Source organism: Colias philodice, chromosome 22 (genome assembly GCF_061535455.1).
Source record: "Colias philodice isolate Cphi_HAF_F1 chromosome 22, ilColPhil1 Martin Lab GWU primary, whole genome shotgun sequence".
Lineage (NCBI taxonomy): Eukaryota > Metazoa > Arthropoda > Insecta > Lepidoptera > Pieridae > Colias > Colias philodice.
The window spans coordinates 7,845,627-7,865,518 of NC_143107.1; the positions used below are offsets into that span (position 1 = coordinate 7,845,627).

At 33.8% G+C, this 19,892-nt stretch overlaps 2 protein-coding genes across 2 annotated transcripts in view; one reads left to right on the forward strand and one right to left on the reverse strand.

Moving 5' to 3' along the window:
* Positions 1-19,892, forward strand: part of ssp3 (SCAPER domain-containing protein short spindle 3) — a 72,464-nt gene that overhangs the window by 48,395 nt on the left and 4,177 nt on the right. The window contains exons 16-20 of the mRNA XM_089709384.1: positions 2,635-2,752; positions 3,250-3,441; positions 16,896-17,004; positions 17,569-17,669; positions 19,561-19,722. Coding sequence (XP_089565510.1) covers positions 2,635-2,752; positions 3,250-3,441; positions 16,896-17,004; positions 17,569-17,669; positions 19,561-19,722 — 682 coding nt within the window. The remainder of the gene's footprint in view (positions 1-2,634; positions 2,753-3,249; positions 3,442-16,895; positions 17,005-17,568; positions 17,670-19,560; positions 19,723-19,892) is intronic.
* Positions 8,957-10,332, reverse strand: LOC149478535 (uncharacterized). Its single transcript, XM_089709213.1, has 2 exons — positions 10,097-10,332; positions 8,957-9,730 (listed from the first exon to the last, which is right to left on the reverse strand). The coding sequence occupies exons 1-2, from the start codon at positions 10,263-10,265 to the stop codon at positions 8,958-8,960; spliced, it is 942 nt and encodes a 313-aa protein (XP_089565339.1). The 5' UTR covers positions 10,266-10,332; the 3' UTR covers position 8,957.

Here is a 19,892-nt window from a genome sequence, read left to right on the forward strand (position 1 = left end):
GCTAAGTGTAGTTGTAATGGTGTTGGCTCCGCCTCGATCAGCTCGTGCCACGAATTGCTTATTTAATTTACGAATTGGGAGGAATTTTAAGTGATGCATCCAGCTTAAAGCGGGTTGAAAGAATTGCTTGAAACGGTTTGGAATGATGTTGAAGGGGCGATTTTGGTAATGTTGACAATTGTACAGAAATAAGAGGAGCATATTTGATAGCAATCAGACGAAATATAAAATTTGCAGTTGAAGTTTTTATTTCAATCTGCATTTCCATTTTATAGTTAATGAATTTGTATTAACTCAATATCTGCTCTGGAACAGCAATTTTGAAGGCCTGAACACTTATATAGGTCAGTAAATAAGCTTTATTTCAAATTGTGGGCATTATAATGGGTTTAGAATAGATTGAATATAGGCCACACTATAGAAATACCTTTTGTAAGAAATGATTCTGATAAGAATAAAAATATGACTATTGATAAACACTTAAAATTTAACATGAAGATAACTTTTTTAGTTGTAGTTCGATAATAACTAATTGGCTATTATCGAACTACAACGAATAACTAAAAAATTGGCTCCACTTTTTATAATTATATACTTATACAACATATTTTCCACTATCCACACTACCTACAGTATCCACTCCATTCTACATTATATAAAACCGCTGGAAATATGCGAAGCGAAGTGTATTCTCGTGTGCAACTCAAGCAAAACCAGCGAAGATACCTCAGCAACCGCTCCGCAAAGCAAATATTTACACCCGTTATAATTGGATAGCAGAAGGGGCTGTAAGACGAGCGTACAGTTTTTAATTTTGCAAATTATTTCGCGCTCGACTGTACACTGCAGTGATCTCTGTGGATTTATGGATTGCTTGTACAGTCGGGTGGAGATGAAGGTGGTAAGGAAAGTTGGTAAAAATGATGATTCGATTGCGTAGATGTTTAAATATTGTGACGTAGTGGCATTTCTTTGCGTATTTACGTTCGTTTTCTACTCAAACTCAAACTCAAACATTTATTTATTCAATTAGACTTCTTCTAGAAGCACTTTTGAAACGTCATTAAGTATCTACATATTTTTAACATTTACCACCGATTCGGAAAGCAGTATCTACGGAGAAGAATCGGCAAGAAACTCCATAGTTGCTCTTTTTAATCATGTCAGATTTACAATTTTACAAATTACATATGTAATATCATAATATATTATCATAATATGCCAAAGAACTGTCCTGTGGTTTTTACGCGACAACCCTCCATGGGTTTTTATCTTCCATATATTCCTTAATACTGTAATAGGCTCTCTGGACAAGTACATTTTTTATATAAGTTTTAAATTTAGAACTACTAAACTCTTTAATATTACAAATTTTAATACATCTATCGTTATGGAACTTATATCGTTGTTTTTGTATTACAATGCATGTTTTTAGAATATTTCTTACATAGCTTTGATATTTGCAGTGGAATGCAGGAGAAATTTTGACTACCTTTTTCCTGTATCCTGCCTGCCTATTATGCCTGCCATATTCAATATTTTTTGTGCATTTTGTCATTTAATATTAAAGGCATATTTAATCATTTTAAATTTTATAATAATTGTAATCTAGATCCAATATTATTGTCAGCTCATATAAAGCTTGTTAAATAAACAACGTCCCAGCATTAAGACATATTGCTTGAACACATTAAGCACACTGCGCTAAACGATGATGATTAAACTTTTTGTTTCTCTTTATTATTTCGAATAATCTATCCATCTACACGGCTCTAACTACGCAGCATCAAATCCCAATCTTGGAGCCAATTAAAATAATTATGAAAGCATCGAAACACAAACAATGTTTAACGAGCATGCTGTAGGTACCCCTTTAAGCCGAATGAAAAGCAAACACGCGCCGTGTTGCCGTAAACAACACAACAACAACACTGTTGGTAACAAGAAAACAACAAGTGTTGGTTGGATCTGCATGTAGTTATAGTGAGTGCTGGTCGGTTAAAACGTTTTATTGGACTAGATTATGCAGAAAAAATATAATAAGCGGGTAATAAGGGTAAAGTACAAAGGGCTGATATTCTAAGAAATTATCTTGTATGGAAAGTAAAATGTACCGATGATGTTTATGTAATAAATGTTTAAATAACAGAAAAAATGTGTTACTTAGGGCCGATTTTTCAATGCTTGGATAAAACTTATTCGTCGAATAATGTATAAAACTACCATTTTAAAAACGTATTCTAATTGCCCGTATTTGACAGTTTACGTGACATTTTAATATTATCGTGTAATAGATACTTTATTGGACGGATAAGTTTTATCCAAGCATTGAAAAATCGGCCCTTATAATAATTATTATTAATGTATTATTGATATTGGGTCAGTACGCCTCTACTTCGTAGCAGATGAATTATTAGGTACATCGTTTTAGTTGTAAATTGTATGTCCTCGAATCTCAGTATTTTTTGAACATATTACATAGGGTACTATAACATACATGACCCACCTGAATTTAACATAACACAGACTTAAAACTAATGCTCATGAATTCAACAATACAAACCAATGTTTATTTTAAAAAGCAATCCCTCTATTTTTGTTTTTATTTTATTCATATAAATCTTTTTGTTACAGTTACCTCTGTCTAAGCGGATGTCTCGAACGCGCAGAAAAGGCGGGTGAAGCGAGAGAGAGCATACAAACCTTGCTGACTGTCTGCGCTGATTTGTGTCATCCATGCGCTGTTGATACTGTAAGTTTTCTTCTTTTTAACCATTAGCAGGGGTTTCACTTATCTTAATATATATAAATCTCGTGTCACAATGTTTGTCCTGAATGGACTCCTAAAATAAAATTCGCACACCATGTGCAGTTCGATCCAACTTGAGAGATAGGATAGTTTAAACATGTAGGTACATCGGGCGAAGTCGGGGGCCGGGGAGGACCGCTAGTTTATTCATAATCTTTTGGGCAAAGCGAAAATACTGTTCACTATAAGTACGTCACTCTATCGATCTATATTCTATGTAACGTGGTCGTGCGTACGCTCTAAAATCAACGTGTCAATGTATCGCCGCCGAGTTTTGCGAGGCTGGAGAGCCGCGGGGGTTTACGTGGCGCGCAGGACTTGGAGCAAGCACAGGTCGTGTGCTTCGACACCTAGTAATCAACAAAAGTATCAACTGTAGAGCTAACACGCTGTAGCTCAAGGTCACAGAGTCTGCGATCTAAACTAGCCCGTATGCCCAGGGCAAAGAGCGCTTGGTCGCTCGGCAAGCGCTCAAGGCGGCGCTCGGCACGGGCGTGTGCGGCTCGCGCGCCGAGTTCTGCGTGCTGTTCGCGGAGGGCGCGACGCTCGCGAGCTGCGGCGGGTTCGTGCGGGCGGCTCGAACTGCGCACCTGCTGAGGGTGCTCGCTGAGATGGACCACTCTATTGTACAGGTTTGTGAGCTACATATACACGGAAAACAAATATACATATACACATATGGTTGACGCATAGAAAACAAATATACAAACATCATAGACACACAGGTTAGTGAGCAACATTGACGCACAACATATAGACTCATATACCTAATCGATACTCAACATAATATAGACTCATATTTACGATTCATGTGTATATTCAAGACACAGACACATTTTACACAATTACAATAACACAAATAAAACTTATTTAATTAATAAAATATTCATAAATTGTTATATTTTTGCCTACGACTACTTTTTCATTTCATATGTAATAAATTTATAAACACACAACTAATCTATATCAACTAAAAATTTACCAATTAATGATCGAATCGAATCGTTTTACTGGAATACTACACGATTGACGCCGCGTGTTACAACTAGTATAGCAAAAAAGCATCCCCTAGCTGCCAATTGATTCAGCAACTCGGCATATTTGCTCTCTCCTTAATTAACGATATCATTAGGGTTTGTTGTGCAAACACTAGCGTTGCGTACTGAATGTAGATTATAAGAGAATCGACTACTTTTTGTGAATTTTTACCTGTAGGTCGATGACCTTTATTCTATTTTTTATTCTATACCTTTAGAGGAGCATTTATTTGCGGGATATAGTTAAAGATCTTTAATATTACGACATTATAAATATGCATTTCTTCTGGGGGTTTACCGTGACGTCCTATTATTTCTTTACAAATTCAAATTATATCAATCTATTATTCATCACTTAGTTTTGTTGTTTAATAATATAGTTTCTTTGTTGTTTTAGAGACGTTAGATTCACGTCATAAAATATAATACAAAAAATGTTGTTTTTTTTTATAAAAAATTAAATATTACTTAGTAGATTTTTAATTCGTAAATTTTATAAAACATACTACCGTGTATAGCGAAATAACTCATAGCTTAAAACTCGACAAAGTTCAGTCGTAACTTGCAATGTAAGTCACAAGAGTGCATTACGCACATTGTTTGTGCAGGCACAGGCGATGCGCCACTCTTGGTGCGCAATGTTTTGTTTGTAATTGATACTGTGCTGAGTGGCGCCTTGTGGGATAGCTGGGAGCTATGTACTTGTCTTTTGACTTGTTGGAAGAAATAGAAAAGCGAAAAAAAACAATATGCATTTTTATTGAATATTTTTTTTGGTAGGAAAAATTTTGGGAATTAAAGAAGAAATATTGTGAATGATTTTATTCGTTTCACTTTTTCAAATGGAAACAAGAAAGAAACAAAAATCTTTTTGTTTGTCTGCATAACTTAAAATAATAAATTTTGTCAAAAAATGCCATCGTCCTTTCATAAATTAGTTTTTGTACATATTTGTATCGTTTTATAAAATATGTCCAAATAAAATGTATTCAATTATCATTCGAAACAATAGATAGACACCAAACATTAATTATTTAAACACCGCTACTCAAAAATCGACCCTTAGCCAACTATTATGTATGATTTTATTATAAACCAAAATAATATTTGCTTGTATCAAAGTAAAGATGGGAATCTGTTAAGTAAAGAACGGTGATTGTAGGAACCTCTAGGGACGGGGTCAATCAATTTAAAATCGTTACCGGAAAGCCAATTTATCTGCCCTCACTAGTGATGTACCTGTGAATAATTTATTTCTTATCGAAAAGCACAGACAGTTCTATTAGTAACAATAAATATAACAGCGACATAAGTAGGTAGTAGATGTTTTATTTTAAAAAGGGCTTCAACCTTCAGATCAAATACTTAATATTAGTTAATATAATGTTACAAATAAACTTTGCCGGAATCATCCTACGAAAAGAACCTAAAAAATAAAGAAATGGTCATAAAATTTGTCTAGTACTTTATGAAAATTTAAATATCATTCGTTCAATTTTAAAATATCGATAATATTTAATCGCAGTAGCACATCACCAAACACACATATTAGATCGGGACTATTTGCCAACTGCGGGTTCCGTACATCATAATTGAGTTAGCTGTCACTTTTTAACCCTAACTTCGTCTGTTTTGTCTATCTCTCTCTTTATTGCTTACAAGAGCCTTTCAGGTTTCTAGACTTTTAAGTGTATTTGTTTCAACTAGGGTAGCGTGAATGTATCTTTTATATGTGGATACTATTTTTCGGTTGCATTCAATTATTTTTTAAATGCAATTTAAAAAATTAAACTACAGAAGGCTGAAAAAACGATTGGCTGTATTTTTAAATGGTTAAACGAACTTACCTGTAAGTGAAGTTCTACCATAATTATACGAAGCTCCTTGTCTGAGACGGTTTTTACTATGGTAGTCTACGGTTTCATGCTAGTAGCCATCACAATGTATCCAAGCTAAAAAAAAAAAAAACAAAAACACGACAATATCCGGAACGCAACTGTCAAACTTCATTACTTTTAAAGCAAGAAGTTTCATGAACAACTCAGACTTGGTCAGAGGTGGGTAGGGTGGGAACAGGTACCGTCTCAGACAAGGAGCTTCGTATAATTATGGTAGAACTTCACTTACAGGTAAGTTCGTTTAACCATTTAATTATACTCTCTCCTTGTCTGAGACGGTTTTTACTATGGTAGATGTTTAAAGATTCATGAGTTGTGAATGAAACCATTTATAATAAATCAAATGAATTTTTTATTTATTTCAAAATATTACAAATATTCTTATAACTAGAGACAAGTTTTTCTTAAATATTTGTACTCAGATTACAAATAGTATCAGAGAAGGATAAAGGATCTTCTATTATAGGCCTATTGTAAAACCTAGCAAATACAGAAGAACCTCTAGACCAGCCAGCAGTCTTACGGATAAGGTCTATGCTAAGACCCGCCCTGTTTGCTGCCGACGTAGTCGCGTGTCTGGTACTATGGGCAGAAAAAACAGACACATCTATCCCAGATTCACACAATACGGATTTTATCCAACGACTTATTGTTTGAGATGAAGCCTTCTTATATGGTTTTTTAAATGTTAAAATCAGGTGATCTATGTTTTGCCTTAATTTTTCTGTGGCTTTTAAATAAATTTTTATAATTTCTACAGGGCAGATTTCTTTTTCCGTAAACGACTGCAAATGTAAGATTGGTTGAAATGAATTTTTATTTGACGTTTTTATAATGTCTGGGATTTTAATTTGAACTCCGCTTTGTGTAAATTTAATATTTGATACTTTTATTAGGGACAGTGTTTGAACCCTATGTCCCGTAGTAAGAGCTAACATTATAACAAGTTTTTTAGTAGCCCTTTGTAAATCCAAATTATTATTCGTATAATTTTTACCTATATATTCTAATACTAAGCCTGGGTCCCAAGTCATATTATATTTTGGTTTAGGTGGTTTCATTTTAAACACACCTTTTAAGAATCTTTTTATTCTATCATCTGCACTAACTTTCGGTCCCATTATTAATACAATAGCTGATCTAATGGTATTAAGGGTACCATATGAGGCACCTGAGTTAAAACGTTCACTTAAAAAATTTAAAATAAATGGGACTGAAGTTTGAAAAGGATCTAATTTAAACCTATTACAAAAACTCCACCATAATTTAAGAGAGCTATCATATTGTTTGATAGTATTGCTAGATAGTGAATTTAACATAATTCCTAAGGCTGAGTTTGGAGTGCCCCGTCTCACGAACGCCTCGCTGACAGCAGCCCTGCAGCCAGGGTAAGTTGTTGATGAAGGGGGTGTGTTTCTCTGTAAGGAGAAGATAATAAATTTGGATTGGGTTCGAAAATTAACATTTTTCCAACTAGAAGAGTCTGTAATGTGGGAAACCAGGCTTGGGATTTCCATAAAGGAAATACCAAGATACCTTCTGCTTTATCACATTGTATTTTTCTAATGCATTTTAAAACTAATGAGAAAGGAGGAAATGCATAAAAAAAATATTTACTCCATTTAACAGTAAATGCATCTACAGCAAACGCTTCAGGATCTTGTTTCCATGAGATAAACTTCTTACATTTGTTATTGATTCTAGAGGCAAATAAATCAATTTCTGGGCAGCCAAATTGTTGTACAATTTCATCATAGGCAGTATTTGAAAGTTCCCATTCTATGTTTATTTTCCTTGATTCAAAGTCAGCTTCAAAATTATCTTTTGAATTTATGTATGACGCATACACCCAGATATTTTTTCTCTCGCAATATTGCCAAAAAATCCTAGCCATTTCATTTAAATGAGGAAATTGAACACCACCCATTTTGTTAATATATGCTACTGCTGTTGTGTTATCCACTCTGAGTAAGATTTCACAATGACTTAGGTCTTTTGTAAAAGATTGAAGTCCTAGATAAGCTGCCTTAATTTCTAAGAAATTGATATGGTTTTGCCTCTCAGTGGAAGACCATGAACCTGAAGCTCGCTCTATACCACAAGCTGCTCCCCAGCCAGTGGTTGAGGCATCTGTCTGAATTTCTAGAGAAAAATTATAATTTTGAATCGGGTTAGACCTATCTATGTTCTTTGTCCACCATTCTAATTCGGAAGTAACTATTTTTGATAATTCCATTTTTTCATCATAATTGTTATCCTTTTTAATTAAAGCAAGATATCTCTCCCTTTCTAGAAGTTTTGTATATACCCATGAATAAGGTATAGCTGGACAAACTGAAGTTAATTTTCCTAGCAGTTGAGAAAATTCCCTTATTTTACAAGACTTAATTTTCTTGAAATAATTAACTTTTTCTATTATAGATAATTGTTTTTCTAGAGGTACTGATAAGGACATTGATCTTGAATCTATAATTAGGCCCAGGTAAGTACAAGTCTTTTTAGGTGTGAAAATACTCTTTTCAAGGTTAATAATAAAACCTAGATCTTGAAACAAAGTGCACGAAATCTCTATATCCTTCCTACATTGTTCTTTTGATGAGTTAAAATATATTATATCGTCTAAGTAAGATGTCAGGACAATATTTTTATTTCTAAGGTAGGTACATATTGGTTTCATAAGTTTTGTGAATACAAAAGGGGCTGTGCATAAACCAAAAGGTAAGCAGTTAAATTCATACAACTTATTGTCAAATTTAAACCTCAAAAACTTTTTTGATTCATTTGAAATAGCCACACTAAAGTATGCATCTTTCAAATCTAATTTTGCCATATACCAGTCTTGAGTAATTAATTTACATGCTGTTCTCATGTCTTCTAATTTGAAATGACATGTATCAATGTATTGATTTAATTCTTTTAAATTCAATATAAACCTGAATGTACCATTTGGTTTTGGAATTACAAATATTGGTGATATAAACTGGCCCACTATATATTCACATTGAGATACAGCACCCAAATTTATTAATTTTTCAATTTCCCATTCAATAATTTCTTTTTCTTTGTTAGACCAAGACTGATGGGGTCCTGTATGCTCTGGAGGGATAAAATTAAATGGGATATTGTATCCCTGAACCCATTGTAAGATTACCGGGTCATTAGTAATTTTTAACCAGTTATGAGAAAAAAATTTCAATTTACTGGCATGTACCTCTAGTATCTGCGATATTTGTTTTGGGGTTGTCGACTGGGGCGCTGGGCTTGAGGTCTCTTCCGCTGTTGTTGAGGCCTCTGGCCCTGGGCTTGCTGGGGAGTCTGAATTTGCTTGGCTGGCACGCTGCGAGGTTGATGATGTGCTTGCCCGCTGCGGGGTTGAGGATGGTGTTGCAGCGGGCTCTTCCAGTTTTCCTGTCTTATAGGTCTTTTAATTTGGGAGCCTGTTTTTTGAATGCTCTGGGCCGCTTTAATAAGTTCCCCACAGTTTTTACCAAAAAGGTATTCGTCTGTTTTTACCTTTTTGACTGCTTCCTTTATAACTGGACTTGTTCCCGCAAGAGCAAAAAATTTTCTCGATTCGGAGTCTTGGTGGAGAACTTCTGCGGCTAGTTTTGCAGAGTCATTCAGTTGTTCTACAATTTCTTTGGTATTTATATTACCCTTAAGGACACAGGTAAGTGCCTTACCTAATGCGACCATCATTTTACCTATTAACGCCTGACGGAAAACTATTCGTTTGTCTCGCTTCTTACTGGCTTCATTCATAGCCGCTGCTATCTCTTCATTCAAGACAGGCGGTACAGCTGCCATAAAATTTATTGGTGAGGGGTATTTCTTTGTTAAATTTTCTCTGGCTTCTTTTCCAAGTCCCTGATGAATGATGTTTGTCCATCGTTCTGTCAGCTGCTGCTGTATCTCCCCACCAACAATGTTTTCCTTCTCACCTTCCTTGCCCAGGGCTAACAGAAGCTCCTCTGGGATATCTTCGACTGTAAATAATATAAAACAAAATGTTATTCATTTCTCATACTACTATATGATTTTATTTATTTAGGGAACAAACATTTCTGTCAGGCTGTGGTTGTAACTGTCTATCCACAAGTGATAGCACTAGAAAGTAAGAATAAAATGTCTATCCGCTAAGTGATAGCGCTGAAATGTATATATCTGACACTGTCTATCCGCTAGGTGATAGCGCTGAAATGTATATAATATATAACTGACATTGTCTACCTGCTAGTGGTAGCGCTAAGTCAAAAATTAGTATTGGGCCTGTACACTAGTTTAATAGGTACTAAATCTACCACAGTTATCCAGTCGTTTGAAGTAGGTAAGATTTGGGTTAACAATATTACCTGTCAAGTCTTCAGTGCATTCAACAGGAGGAGGAGGAGGAGTCCCTGGACTTGACTCTCTATCTCTATCAGTTCTGCCTTCACATTTCTTCAATTTTCTTTCCAGTTTTTTTAATTTCTTCCACAAATCTTCTTGGGAATAGGAATCTGATCTTTTTCTTTTCCCCATTTTCACTTCACAATTATTTTAAGACAGTGATTTTTGCAACGCAAACACAAGAGAGATAAAACACGCGCGATCCGTAGGTACCGAAAGTTTTTTCAGGAAACGGAAATGACTAGTGTACGAATATAACGAACCTAACAAAAAACCCGCTTTTTCGTTCAGAAAAACACTCATGTCATGTTGACATGTACAAACAGGTTGCAATGCATAAACATAACATAAACATAACCTCTAAACCGGTACATACGCGATATTTAATGATATTCTTTGGTAAAACGACGTTAATATCTTCGTTTGACTACCAAAAAACTTTTATGCTATGTATCACTTACCCCTTGAACGTTAGTAAGAATTCAATCCATTTATGTACCTTTAATGCACTCGTCATTGTAAGATTTCCTTTGCATTTATAAGCTTGTAGCACTTGATTTAGCCAACTATTTATTCAATTTACAGTGGAACATGATATTAAAACTTAGTATTAGTAATTAATACACTTGTTTTTAAATGAAATTTTCATTTTTATAAAAATAAACAAAATTTTACTGTGATGGCTTGCGCACAAAAAAACGTAATGAAGTTTGACAGTTGCGTTCCGGATATTGTCGTGTTTTTGTTTTTTTTTTTTTTAGCTTGGATACATTGTGATGGCTACTAGCATGAAACCGTAGACTACCATAGTAAAAACCGTCTCAGACAAGGAGAGAGTATAATCGTAATTGTATTTATATAATGGCGTAATTATATGCTTTACGTTTAATTTTTTTTTGATTATAGGAGGATTTAACAATGCTATTGCGGAACAAAATTAAATAAAAAGTTGTTTATTGATTCCCATCCTTTCAATACACTATACAAATTACAAATTTCCTTAGTAAGCTACGCAATTTAAGCAAATTGTTGCGGACAAAAAATTTAGGATATCAATCGGACAGCGCAGATTTTCAAATGCCCCTATAACTATACATTGTACAGAGTCACCACGAGGTGCGGTGGCGCGAATCCCCGTGACATGTGTCAAAAATGACAGCTGTCAGAGTGACATTACACTGTCACGCGATACGCGCGCCCGCCACGTGGCGCGAAATATTTCGGGTTAATTTTGGTATTATACGTTACTATTATTAAGTATTATGTGGTATTATTTAAATTGTTGCTAGGAGGATGAATTATGGCGATGATACTATTGTTTCGTGGTTTCAATGTGATATGATTGAATATATTGTAAGGAAGGGGTATTTAAGTAATTTTCGTTTTTGTTAAGCGTTGATTCATTAAGAGTTCTATCGGGGGAGAAATTATAATAAATGGAAATTGTGAAGTTGCTTAAATGAATCATGACAATAATTTCTAATACCTACTTATTTAAGTTTTTTTTTTATAATTAAATACAAGCCATAGTCATACATTTCGTCATTGATCAACCGTAATATTAATGAATGCAATTCTTCATCAAAAGAATAACGTTCTTTATTTAATATCTACTTACAGATTAATTAATAAAATGAACCAGTTTACATATTATTATCTTATATATAAAATTCTCGTGTCACAATGTTAGTCTGCATACTCCTCCGAAACGGGTGGATCGATTCTCATGAAATTTTCTGTGCATATCGGGTAAGTCTGAGAATCGGCCAACATCTATTTTTCATATGTAAGTACCACGGGCGAAGCCGGGGCGGACCGCTAGTTATCTTATAAAAATCGCGTACAAACAGCCAAGAACAAAGCACTTTCCATACTTACAACAGAACAGTCTACAAACAAAGGCACTCTAATAGTAGGTAATAATAAAAACGAACCGAGCCGCTCCCCGGGGTCCGAGCGAACTTTGATGTCTAAATACATGTAGATATAATTGTGGACCCATGGGATGTTATACATTATGGATAAACACGTTATACGTTTATTAGCCACCGCAGATGGTTTGATGGATTGGTGCTGGGTTTTTTGGTGGTTGAGTTTGAGTTGTGTGGTGTTTGAATTCAATAATTTATGTATAGAAACTAATTTCTTTTTATAAAGTTAAAATCAACATATAATTCTACTTATAGCATCTGAAAACAAAGCTTAAAAGTTAGAAATGACGTCCAATCTATCGCAAAAAGCAAAAGTAAAATTCAATTTAAGAAATAACATAATTTATTTGCTTGATTTGATTTCTTAAGACTAGATTATTACTACAGAATAATAACTAGTAACTATGTTATTAATAAGATTTAAATAAATAAAAGATTATCCGTTACTCTTCCAAAAACTATAGACTATAGAAGAAAACATTTTTCTTGTCACTCATGTTTTATTGTCAAATATTTTTCAAATATCTGTGTAAATAAATAACAATGAAAATTTTGCCTACACAGTAACTATAAACAAATAACATTATGGTATATTGTTTGAAGATAACCACTTTATATTTCAAAGGGAGTAAAAATACAAATACTTATGTACCCTCCTCTTATCTTCAATATTTTCATGTTTGATGGTTACCCTTGGGACACACGCTTACTTATTTTACTCTCTTAAACTAAGCTTATTATGAAATGTAACCAAATACTTGTTTTTGGGGGTATTTATAGACATAAGAAAAACTAAAACAACGCTTATATAAGATGTTCATTTTTCTCTTTGCATGTTAATTTATAGGCATTAATTTCAGATAGATTAAGGGCTGATTTTTCAATCCTTGGTTAAAACTTATTCTTCGAATAATGTATAAAATTACCATTTTAAAAACGTATTCTAATTGCCCGTATTTGCCAATTTATGTGGCATTTTAATAGTATAGTGTAATACTTTATTGGACGGATAAGTTTTATCCAAGCATTGAAAAATCGGCCCTTAACCGATTTAGATGCAGTTTCACTAATGTTTTGTGTGGCCTTTTTACCTATTTTTAATAACCTTACGTTTAAACGGGTTTAAACAGTCTTTAAAGGGTTTAAACAGTATTATTCACGTAAGTTCAAACATGGGTTAAAAACTGTTTACACAATATTCTACCAAAAACGCAACAATTTGATATTATCCTAAACCCAAAGGAATGAAATCCCGTCACATCGCAACATTAGCTAAATCTCAACTAATCTCTGTTGACGATACAATCGCGTGACAGCGTACCGTGATGCTGCGGATGTTAGCAATACGTGCAGGGAATCGGGATGATGTTGAGATTTCATCTGTATAACAATATATAGACTTTATTTATTTACTAAATGCTCGTCTGTGCAGACAAGTTCAACCAAAGACAATTAGAATCGTGTAATTAACGCAACTTTATTTTATATAATACTAGCTGTGCCCTGCAGTTTTACGTGCAGTGCTCCGCTCATGTTGGTCTCAGCGAGATAATATATAGCATATAGCCTTCCTCGATAAATGGGCTATCTAACACCGAAAGAATTTTTCAAATCAGGCTAGTAGTTTCCGAGATTAGCGCGTTCAAACAAACAAATTCTTTAACTTTATAATATTAGTTTAGATATCTCGAAATGACATGTGACATCTGCTAAGTTGTGCGGTGCGGTCAGCGTGCTTGATCACGATACAAGCCTGAACAATAATGTCTTAAAGCAGTATCATTTCCAGTATGGAAATATGACAGCCTATATAGGTCGTATAGCGCCATCACTTCCCCACAGTGGAAATAATATTACTGTAACATATCATGGTTACCCCACTGTACAAAGGAAATGTAGAAATTTCATAATCCAGCCCCCCTAGTCAAGTGGCTTTCTGTTAGCGTAGCGTTCAATAGAATAGGCTGTAGATAAACGTATCTACAGCTTACGTCAATCTCATACATTCGTAGTCTATTCTATTGAACGCTACGCTAACAGAAAGCCACTTGACTAGGGGGGCAGGTCGTTCTGTGTGCTAATTTGCTAAATTCATATCATTTTTATAGCCAAAAACTATCGCTATAGTCTGTCGACTATAAGAATTGCCTTTTGACAGCTCGACGGGTGATACCAGAGTGATGTCCAAAAGATTATGGATTATGATACATACCATTCCGATTATAAATTCAAAATATTATCATAAATCGAATTAGGTACGTAAATAATAATTACAACGTAAACGTAATAATAAGACCACATATCGATGCATTTTATGTTAAAACTAAACTCAACTAATATTTTATTATTTATTGGTTTCTATCTTACAATTTGGTTGTCTTTATGTTAAAATTACATAATACAAGAGTTTTTCTGTATCGCATATATTTTACAGAGTATTTCTATCGATTATAATAATCTATCGAACCATCATTGAATAATTCTGTGTAGACATCACTAAGTGGGCGGGGCCTGTCCATGAAGTACAATATTTGTATGACCTAAACAATACTGCAATCCTTCATAAACGTGAAGCTGTCAAGAAGCAAATACGTAATATAATGGACAGAGTATAAATAAGAATTAATGGATTTAAAACGCGGTTTATTCATCTCGTCTCAGCTAGGGTCAATTCAAGTAACCTAATTTGAACGCGTCCATTCAGTGTTGATAACAAAACTACCGAATACGTGTGTAGAATGTTTCTAACAGAGATTTGGCAGCAAAGTTGTACGAGCGAATCTTGTTAGCTCGTCATAGCTGAGATTTCTATTGTGTTACAAGTTTTTGGTAGATAAATGTATCCTATAACTAATACTTTGACGCAATAAGGTTTTAAGGATTTTGACGATTGCTTGATAAATGATCGATATACGTCTTCTTCTGTTATCAGACGGCAAAATAAAAGCATAAAACAAATTATTAAACATTGTTACTATTACCTATACCTATGATGATTGTAAAAAACCTTTCCAAGTCTGGATTTTGCTTCACACGATAACTGTTTTTTAAATTAAAACATATAATATTACTAGCGGTCCGCCCCGGCTTCGCCCGTGGTACATAATATTTACGTTTTCTCTACATAAGAACCATCCTCGTACTTCAAGGAATATAATAAAAAAAGAATTATCGAAATCGGTTCAGCCGTTCTCGAGTTATGCGCTTACCAACACATTTTGCGATTCATTTTTATATATAAGAGAAGATTAGTCTTTTAAGCAATGACTTTGATTGTTTATCTTTTTATTATTTACTGGCTGTGCCCCGCAGTTTTACCCGCAGTGTTCCGCTCCTGTTGGTCTTAGCGTAATGATATATATAGCATAGCCTTCCTCGATAAATGGGCTATCTAACACCGAAATAATTTTGCAAATCGGACCAGTAGTTCCTGAGATTAGCGCGTTCAAACAAACAAACTCACTAATATAGATTAAAAATCGTGATAAAATACTTCTACATTAGTGGTAAAAATCTATTCCTTTCGGCCAATTGTAGAAGTTACGGAATAGACTCGTCCCTCGCAAATTGTCCAAAGTGAGTTACGGTTTCGTGAGGGCTTCCTCTGGTCACGGTCGACCTCCTTGAGTGTATCGTGTTACCTTTATGCACTAGCTGTTACCCGTGGATTTGGTTGTGTGGTCAAAGGGAATTAGCCTGCCAGGTGTCTATTATATAGAATTATAATTGTTGAAATAATTGTATATTGAAACACAACTTTAATGATAAATTAACTTTATTTTTATAATACTTTTTAACAAGCTTCATTGTGCACACACGACATTACACCACGAACCAGAGACAAGAGGAGGGCAAAAACAATTCCTGTTTACACAGACTATATAACAGTTGACTATGACCAAAATACATAATATTATTTGTCTATTACAATGATATAGGGAGTATTCAGAGAGAAAGCTTGAAACTTATAAGCGCTTATCGGCGCTTGTCATGTTCATATATTTTCCTGCGCGGGTTGACAGCACTGACAGGAAAATATATGAACATGACAAGCGCCGATAAGCGCTTATAAGTTTCAAGCTTTCTTTCTGAATACGCCCATAGTCATTTTATGAAGCTATAGAAGAATAAACACATTGTTATTGTTAATTATACCTAATTGATATAATGACGGATTCATACACGCATTATAATGTATATTTCCAGCATAAAAACATAATTTATCACTGTAAGAGTATCCATTGCTTTCTATCACCGCACAAAAAAATCTGACTGTTACATCCCTCCGTTGCGACATTATGAGGGACAAAACACACACATTTTCTTGTAATCATATTTTGGTAAATTTTTGACTTTTGTACTAATTTTAAATATTTAAGAATCATTTTTAGAGTTCTTGTTTTCTTTACTTTTATTGTACTATTGTCGTCTACACTCAATATATGTCGCGTTTCTAAAGCTATCATTTGTATTAATGTTACTTTTGTCAAAATTTAGTTTGTGCAATAAAGTGTTATAAATAAATAAAAAATGTGTGCGTGTACTAGTGTACACACGTAAGAAGTGAAACTTCTTTATGACCTTATTTTTCAAAAAATAATTTACTATATGCATCTTTACAGAAATACGTCAATCACGCGTGGTAGTGGATAAAAACAAGATGGCGCGTAACGGAAAAATGTTACACTAAATTTTTTTCAAACCCCGATAAAGAAGTTTCACTTCAAAAATAAATATATATGTTGCGATTCTATAGCTTATTTCATCTGTATGTTCTTCCTAAATAAACATACGTTTAAGAAAACAAAGCAAATGGTAACAAACTGTATAGGAGGCGTTCGGTGAAGGCGGTTGGCCGATCGAGTTTCGCGCGGCGGTCGCTCGGCTGCTGTCTCAGCACGCGCCCAATGATAAGGAAGCGCCTAGGAAGAATACTTTGCGTGAGTTTGGTGTTTATTAGGAAAAATTATTATGAAGGGAAATGTATTTTATCACACATTTCAGGTTTTGAAATTGATAGTTTTTGGTTTTATGGCATTTTAAATATAAATTTATAAAGAATAGAAAAAATTCGATCTAGTGAGTTCGAGAGTCCCGCCTCGTGATCGAATTTTTTCTATTCTTTATAAATTTATATGTAGGTTTTGTTATTTGGGCTTTTGTTAATGTGTATTGTTAATATGTTGTTAATATAACATATGTATTTCTATATGTGCTATGTTTTTGAAGTAGGTTATTTTATGAACTGAAATTTGATAAAAGCTTTTTTTTTAATTTAGGTTTGTAACAAACTTAAATGTTGCCATGAATAATAATAACAATTTTTTATATAAACTAGCGTTGTTCTGCCTTACTCTGCCTCACATAGAGTTCGGATAGACTTATACTATAGAATTCTTTATATACCTACTTTCTTTCTGTATTCGGGTTCCTATTTAATAAAAATCTATTACAATAATATTTATTTATAGTAGATACTTAGATTTAAATCTGATTATTCACAGGTCTAAGCAACGAACGATTGGACCAGAGCCTGTCTGAGACTATGGTCTTGGACCTTATTGTGCTCGTTGGCTTTGTTGTGGTCAACAATCCACAACTACAGGTAATTATTTTATTAGATAAAGTTGTTTGGTATAGTAATAATAACTAATTTTTATGACAAGTGTTAAAATGGGAATGTAAAATTATCTATAATATTCAGTTTAAAATACCATACTTATTGAAAGTCTTAAAATAAAGACATTGAGTGATTTTTTATTTATTTTTATAGACTAAAAGTTTCTGTAACTCTTGTAAATTTTATTTAATGTTTTTCAACAGTGCTATAATTATTTTTAAACGGTTCAAATAGTTTTTCAAACTTTACTTACGGTTAATTGACTTTCCACAATAAATAAAAATAAACATGTAATATATTCACAACATGTAATGGTCACTAAATTTTTCGTGTATTCAAGTGTAAAATGTAAAACTAATAATGTCATGCGGGCGCACCTGACTACACACCTGTGGACTGAACTGAACGGAACTATTAAACGGATGTTTTTAATTATTATTGTCTTGTCTTAATAGATATGTTCGTTTTTTTTGTTTGTAAGATAGACGGTTTATGGGGAAAAATTGAATTGAAAGTATGAATTTTTGTTTTAAATTTAATTTTTATTCGGTCGCTGTTTCTTTTTGGAAAGATAAAGGACGAAAATATGGGTTAGTTTTATGAAGGTAACTAAATAATTTTCCAGTGCCTATAATTTATAAAAAAATCGTGGCTTAAGCGGATGTATTGGGAGTTAAAAATGTATATATTGAAAAATGTGTTTCAAGTATTTATGATCAAACTTCATTGCCAAAATAAAATAAAAAGTGGTAAATTAGCACATGATATCATTGTTGTTCAAAGGCTAACGAGATAGTAAAACAAAAACAGTAAAAGCGTTTTAAAACATTTGCGAGTTCTATCATACATAAAATATAACTCAATATAGAAATATATGTGTGTCTCGAAATTTATTAACGATAAACAACCCAAGTTATTAAGATTAACAACGGCCAAGCAATTTCGCCCGCATCAAGAGAATTAATAATACAAATTGTAAACTTTCCCACGGCCTCAGGTGTCTCGTACGGGAGTCACTCAAGGAAGCGCATTAGGCCCGACACTCCTCCTACTTTACACTGACCATTACTATGAATAATTTATTAGCATTCTTTCGTTACTATAATGAATTTTGTGTCAACAGATGGGTCTTGTTTATGATAATGTACTGTTTAAAATTTCATGCGCTTGTAAGTGGCTTGTAGTGAGATTAGATATAGAAGTTATAGTAGGATAGGGCGGAATTTTAATTCGTTGGAAGAAATTTTTATTGATATTACGCATTAGTACGGTTATCTGTTTAAGGGTTGGTTTAAGTTCGGTAAAACTGTGTGATAAAACTATTTGATACAAGATTGGAATAATTGTGTTGTATAGGAGTAAAGAAGTGGATAAGATATAATGTCATTTAGATAATAACTTCGATTTAGTAGTAATCTTAATTGCTTAATCAGATAGTTGGTGATATATTTAAAAGTTAAAGCTGCGTTTACGCTAGGAGAGCCGAGCACGAGCGGAGCACGAGCCGAACACAAATTCGTCTAGTGTGGACCAACTTACAAGCCGAGACAACACACGACGAAGCCGAGAACGGCTCCGCTTGTGCTTCGCTCGTGCTCGGTTCGTCTAGCGTAGACCCGCCTTAATAGTTTTGTGCAGGTTATTAAAAATAAGTAAATTGAAAAGAAATATAAAAAAGTGTTATTTTTTTAATAATCCTGATGCATCGATTCTAATTATAAATACAAAAACATAATTTTGAAATGTCAGATTCTAATACTCATTTCTATAAAAATTATGACCATTCTTAGATTTTACGTATTATCAGTCTTACCTATAGGTTCTAGTAGTCTACTTATTTCTCGATTTAACTTTCTTATATGTACTTTTCAACCAGGAGGCAATATGCGAAGGTTGGAGTGTGGTCAAGACACTGTGCACTTTACCAGCAAATTGGTTGGTGTCAAAATCTCGTAGTCATGCGTTATTGCCCACTTTGATTGCTCTCTCTGAGTACCCGGCGTGTGCTGCGGCTATAGCTTCCGAGCTTAGTGTTACGGTAAGTTTTGGTTTTTATTTTAAAATAATATTTTTAGACTATATTGCCCTATCTTCTGTATTTGCACTTTGAATTTTTTTTAATTAACCGCAACTACTACGACCGGTTTCGCTTCATCGTCATGAAGTGTTTGTTTTATTGTCTTGTCAATTTTGAAATTTTTAAAGCAT

Excerpts from the sequence above, each read along its gene's own strand:
- LOC149478535 (XM_089709213.1), bottom strand. The coding sequence starts at position 10,265 with ATGGGGAAAAGAAAAAGATCAGATTCCTATTCCCAAGAAGATTTGTGG. Across the intron at positions 9,731-10,096 it reads ATGCACTGAAGACTTGACAG|TCGAAGATATCCCAGAGGAG; the intron begins GTAATATTGTTA and ends TATTATTTACAG.